We start from the raw sequence: 6,233 nt of genomic DNA on the forward strand, positions 1-6,233 counted from the left end.
CTTGAACGTACCCAGTGGCCCAGGCCTAGGACTTCTGGGATTGCAGACATGAACCACCACACCCAGCTTTTGTTTATGTTTCATCCTTCATTTTGTCCTAGATGTACAGTCCCTACAGCATTTTCTTTCCAAATAGCAGTTATGAAGCCTTTCTCTACTTCTTACAAAGAGCCAGACCCAGGCAGAAAGAGAAGGAAATGAACTAAAGAGAGCCAATTCCTTTTTCCTAGCACTTGATTGTAAAGAGTAAGACAGAATTTTCCCCAAAACCCCAGTGCGACCCAGAATCTTGACTCTGCCTTTTCCTGGGGATCTCTTAAGCGAAAAACACTGCATTAGTTCTACAACCTTGGCCTTTGGCTTTCCCTGGGAGCGTTCAGACAGCAAGTGGCCTGGGCTGCTCCTCCCACCCCTTGCCAGGTAGGGTCCAGGAAAGCTGGGCCCTTCCTACCAGAAGCAAATGTGAAGGTTTGGGTCAGGCCTGAGCAAGTATTAAGAGGAACCTGCGTTGACTGAAAGGGCTGTCTCTTCCTCCAGCTGGAGCTATTTTCCTCCCTCTTTCCCTCCCCCAAAGAGAGGTTTGTGAGTAAATCAAAAGGAACAAAGACACCAGCCTTGAAAACTTATTCAGGGCAACACAGAAAGAAATACCCCACAGTGTCTGGACTTTACTTTTTATGAGGTACTTTATGGAGTACATTTGCCTATAGCTTCTTGCTAACAGAGTGCTTTCCTGGAGGCTGAGGTAGAAAGGAGTCTTTATTCTTAAGGGTAAAACAGAATAATAACATGCAGAATAAGTAATTCAGAGACCCTGTGTGCATCTGTACACACAGATAACAGTGCAGAGTGAAGCAGTATAACCTGTGAAGTAAGTCATCCACACAGTACACAAATCTTGGGGTGCTGGTGCCATGTGACCAGCCATTCTGAGCTTGGGGGATGCAGGGGTGAACAAAAGATATGAGATCTCTGCCCTGGAGGAGCCAGTGTTCTAGAAGGTGACAGAGTATAAACTAATCAAAGATAAGCTGCTAGTCTACCTCCACCATGGAGCGCCCATATAATCTTCATCAATTGAGTTTAGAACTGCCATAAAGGGGTGTGTGGAAGCTGAGAAAGAATGTGCCTTTGGGGGTTGCTATGTGACGATGAGGAAGCAGCTCCATGGGATTAAGGTTTATGCTTGACAAGTGTGAGAAGGGGAGAATATGGTAGAGAAGCCAGGCAGACTCGTGGGCACATGCACCATTCAGGGTGTGAGCAGAGATCCAGTCTCTTATACCAGTTGCCTTTCATGCTATATAGCCTCGCCAAAAGAAAACAAAACCTAAAGCCCTGTGGAGACCAACTAAGTATTTTTCTGGGTCAGGCATGTGTGAGTTGTACATTTAAGAATTTGTAAAATGAAAGCCTGTCATTGTCGCTTGTACCTGTGGTCCTAGCACATAGGAAACTGAGACAAGGTTGCTGATGTTCCAGTTTTAGGCCACTCTGAGCTACAGTGAGACCCTGCTTCAAAATAAATAAAAGTTGCTGAAATGAGAGACCAGAGAACACTAAGAACATGGAGACACCTTGGTCTCAACATGCAGCTCTCTGGGGGTCAGTCCGCTACCAAGATGACAATGTCTTTATCACATACTTGTACAAATTATAAAACTGTGGCAAAGTTCAGTGAGGTCAGTTCATTTGACCATTTAACTAACATCAGCTGAACTAGATAGTGAAAAAGAAAAACCATAAAGTCCCTGTAACTTGCATGCCCCTACCATCCGTAGCGGAGGCAGACAAGTCACCATAACAGAGTGAAGAGGTGTATGTCAGGCGTGAGGGAGCCCGAGGGAAGGAGCAGTGGCCTGGCCAATAGAGCTTTAGAAAAGATGGCCGAGGAGGTTGGATTGTGAATAATGCTGACACGCTATCGATGGAGGCAGTAACTTTTATTAAGTCTTTGAGCAGCAGACAATCTTTGAATCTTCAGTACCCTCTCCTTCCTGTCAAGAACAGGCAGGAAGAGCCACTGTGTAGAGTTTTGTAGTATAGTTGGTCTAACCATTAATTAATTAGTTGTCTTTGAAATGCCACATCATTTTTGAGGTACCTACAGGCACAGTTGCTAACTTCAGTGACATGAACAAGGACTACCACAGCTATTTGGTGGTGCTGATGGCAGTTAGGATTTCTGGTAACCATCCTTGTTCCCTCATAGATCCTGTATGAACCCTCACAAAAATATAATACCAAAAAAACAGAAAAAATATAAACGAAGCGGCAAAGCTGTGAAAAAACATGTGTAGACTTAAGAGCAGGGAGAAGGGTTGTACAGAGGCCATGCAAGCCAGATTGTGAACGTGCTTCACAAAGGCAGCTCTGGTGCTGAGCTTCCTCCAGGCAGGCCTCGGAGAACAATGTAAACCCACTGCCGGTCATCCTCTTTATGTCTGTGGGCTGCAGGACATACTCTTTTCTCAGCAGAGCAGAAAAAAAAAGTTTCCTTATTCTGAAAAGATTTTTTCATGTGGATCTGCATTCAACAGAGAATTTGGGGTTAAAGAATGCAGACCACGATGAAAAGGCAAATGAAATGGTAAATGTGATTCTTAAGAGCTCAGACTTTGAAGTGAAGACTGACCTAAATTCCGATTTGGGCTCCATGACTTACTCCAATGTTAAGCAAAGTTCTTGTACTGTAATATCCTTATGTGTAAAGCCAAGAAGTGAAAGTGCCAGTGTCACAGGCTGAATCCGAAGGGGCTCTGTGAAGTAATGCACCTGCAGTCTGAGCCAGACTTTGGTACTCGGTTTATGATCGCTGGAGCGTGCAATAATGGTTCAGGTAGGGGTCTGGGTACATTGTCTCCTTATGCTGAAAGGAAGCCTTGTCTGTCATCCCATCTCTGACCTCCAAGATGCTCGTCACTTCCTCTTTGCACTGTTTGGAGCAATCCTCTTAAACCAAGCAGGATATGTGTGACAACCCAGTGAGAGCACAGGGAGGCAGGATAGAGAAGGACGCAAGTGCTCATCCATGTTTACCTGTCTTATTTCTTGAAGGTGAATGACTCCAATTGTGACCAGGAGCTACTTTCTCTGCTCCTGGATGCCAGGCTGCTGGTGAAGTGTGTCTCCACCCCCTTCTATCCACACATCATTGGTCACCTTGTAGCCAGCAACCAGCAAGGACGCTGGGATGCAGAGGAACTAGCCAGACACCTACAGGAAGCGGGCCATGAAGCCGAAGCTGGGTCACTCCTCCTGGCTGTGCGGGGGACGCACCAAGCCTTGAGAACTTTCAGCACAGCCCTCAGCGCAGCACAGCACTGGGAATGAGCACACCTACCCATGGCCCTGCTCCTGGCAAGATGGACCACTCCAACCCAGAAGCAGCACTTGTAGCGATTCTTTGCTCTCAGTGTTTCCAACAAATCAGAAATAAAGGTGAATATAAATGACAAGCCCGCTGCCTTTTAAGCTTTCTTCCTTATGCCGAATGCTAACATGCTGTATTGTTACTGTTGACTGTTTTCGTTTTTTAACTTCCTTTTCTAGGCAGAAGATAATTGATAATAGTTCAGAAAATTGGAGTAGGTGATGTGTTGTGTGAGAATGTAGAGTGGCCAGTGGCTGGTCCAGCTGCCAGAGGCTAGAAGAGGGACAGCCATTTGGTCAAGGCTCAGAGTAGTTCTTGTGGTCTTGCCAAGTAGCTGGCCTCCCCAAACTCTAAATCTGTCATATAGAAAGTGTTACATTATTTAGCTCACAAAGTTGTTGAGTATTGTGTGAGGTTGTGTGTGTGAAGCTCTTTCAGGTACATAGAAGAGACTTAAATGCTAATTTTTCTTACCTGCTAGTGTTGAATATGTGAAGTGTTGCCCATGAGATGCATTCACCATTTGGTAATGGATTACCAAAATTATCAAAATAAGCATATTGAAATTGACACATTCACATCCGTAAAAACCACAAAAGGGGGGGGGGCATGGTGGTACATGCCTTTAATCCCAGCACTTGGGAGGCAGAGGCAGGTGGATCTCTGTGAGTTCAAGGCCAGCCTGGTCTACATAGTGACTTCCTACTGCCCAATCATGTGCCTCAGGCAAAGGCTGTATCAGTGCTCAGGACTTGGCTTTCATGAGTGTCTCATTCAATCCAAGGCACAGCAACAGACTAGGTAACAGGATGGGGAACATCTATATGAACATAGAAACCATCGCCATCAGAGGCCTCCATCTAACCTGTGGCACAGACATTTCCACCCCTGCCACAAAGAAATATGGCTGGTAATTAATGGGTTTAGTCTAGGTCAGTGTGTGTTTGTCAGGGTTCTCTAGAGGAACAGAACTGATAATATATATGGAAGCCTAGAAGTGCTGGTCCTGATGTCAGCAAAGGAGAGAGCAGCAGCACAGTCAGTGGTCAGCCCGCTTACAGGAAGGCCAAATGAACAAAAGGCCAACAATCTTTCTTTTTCTGGGTCTTTATCCAAGCTGCTTCTGGAAGGTGCTGCCCACATTTGAAGTGGGTCTTCCTGTATCAATTAAGGCAATCAGAACATTCTTCAGGTGAGGCTCCCTACCCAGGTGATTCTAATTTGTGGCAAGTTGATATTTACCAACTGTCACAGTAGGTGAGAGGATAATTTTTAATTTTTTTAAAATATTTTTGAGACAGAGTCTCCCTGTAGCCCCAGCTGGCCTGGAACTCATTATGTAGACCAGGCTGGCCTTGAACTCACAGAGATCCGCCTTCCTCTGCCTCCCAAATGCTGGGACTAAAGGCGTGCACCACCACACTTAGCCTAATCATTTTTATTTTATGTGTATGTGTGTATTGCTTGTATGTAGGTAAATGCACCTGTGTTGTGCAATGCCTGAGGACAGAAGAGTCTGTTGGATCCCCTGGAACTGGAGTTACAGACAGTTGTTAGTGGCCATGTGGGTGCTGGAATTTGATCCCAGGTCTTCTGCAAGAATAGCCAGTGCTCTTAATGGCTGAGTCAGTGAGATGATATTTTATATATCTTTTGTCATAAAGAATATTTTAGGTAACTTGAAGAGGCTGTCCCTGGTTGGTTTCCATATTCTGTCAAAACCAGCAGGCTGAATGTAACAAGGCTCTACATAAGGGTCTGCCATGCAGCATACAGCAGTCTCCGCCTCTTAACCCACACACTCCCAGCCAGTGTCATGGCCATATCTGATGACTGCATACTCTAAGAATACTGTTACTAGCCTGACAGTCTCCATCACCATTGGTTTCCCTTCATTCCCACCCATATAGACTCAACTACAAGGTCCTCCAACAAGAAGGATTTGATCACCTTTGGAGACTTAAGTGACGCACACCCTCCCAACTTGTTGCAATTTGCCTGTCCTGGGATTGAGTTCATTTCCAAAGCCTTCAGCAGCACTGAAAGTTGGAAAAGGCTGCTGCAATTCTCAGAAAATACTTCAGAGGAGAGGGGATAGCACACTTCTCCCAATTTTAGGAATATCTGTCCAGTGGGATCTAGAAGCCAAAAGTGCTTCCAAGGACCCTGATGACAGCATCTGCACCCTGCAACATTGATCAGGTCCCACAGGGAAGTGGGCTTTCTTTAACCTCACAGCTAGCCTCCATCCCTTGAAGTAAATGAGAACATGGAGCAGTGTTCTGAGATCAAGAATCCCCACAGAGAAAATTTTCTTCAAGTTCCATTGTTCTGGGTCTTAGAAATCTGTCAGTGCAACACCCTGATTCAGGAATAAACCAAGGTCTGGAAAACTTAGGAGACTTACCAACAACAATTCCCAGTCACCCATTCCACAAGCCTTGGAGGAAGGGATTGCCTTGTAGAAACTGTTCTAACTCACCAGCCTTCCTTTTCGGAATCTAAATTTTAAAGGTTTAAGACATTTCTATTCCGGGGGGGGGGGGGGGGGAACCCACCGCCTCTTGCTTGTTCTTATTAGATGTTGTAAGTGGTTAGTCGTTTTTATGTGGGGGGGGGGGGGGGGTTGACAAAAAGCAAGAAGTTCACTCCAGATTGATACCAGTTGCATAGATACTCTGATGTACAGCCTGATGGGAAAAAAAATCAGGAAAACAGATTTTAGTTCTCTTTCTGTCCCTCCCTCTCTCTCTCCCTCCCTCCTCCTCTCTCCCCTCTCTCTTCCACTCCCCTCCCCTCCCTCCTCTATCCTCTCTCTCTCTGCCTTCTGATGGTTTGTGGTTAAAACACTGAAACACTG

The 6,233-nt window shown here is 45.6% G+C and overlaps 1 protein-coding gene across 1 annotated transcript in view; it reads left to right on the forward strand.

The window, feature by feature from the left end:
* Nucleotides 1-3,458, forward strand: part of Nbas (neuroblastoma amplified sequence) — a gene marked incomplete at its 5' end in the record, with an annotated part of 269,116 nt that extends 265,658 nt beyond the window's left edge. The window contains 1 exon segment of the mRNA XM_017802479.1: nucleotides 3,058-3,458. Coding sequence (XP_017657968.1) covers nucleotides 3,058-3,333 — 276 coding nt within the window.
* Nucleotides 3,459-6,233: the final 2,775 nt, after the last annotated feature.

This window comes from Nannospalax galili, unplaced genomic scaffold, assembly GCF_000622305.1.
Source record: "Nannospalax galili isolate Female #2095 unplaced genomic scaffold, S.galili_v1.0 scaffold100, whole genome shotgun sequence".
Taxonomy (NCBI): domain Eukaryota; kingdom Metazoa; phylum Chordata; class Mammalia; order Rodentia; family Spalacidae; genus Nannospalax; species Nannospalax galili.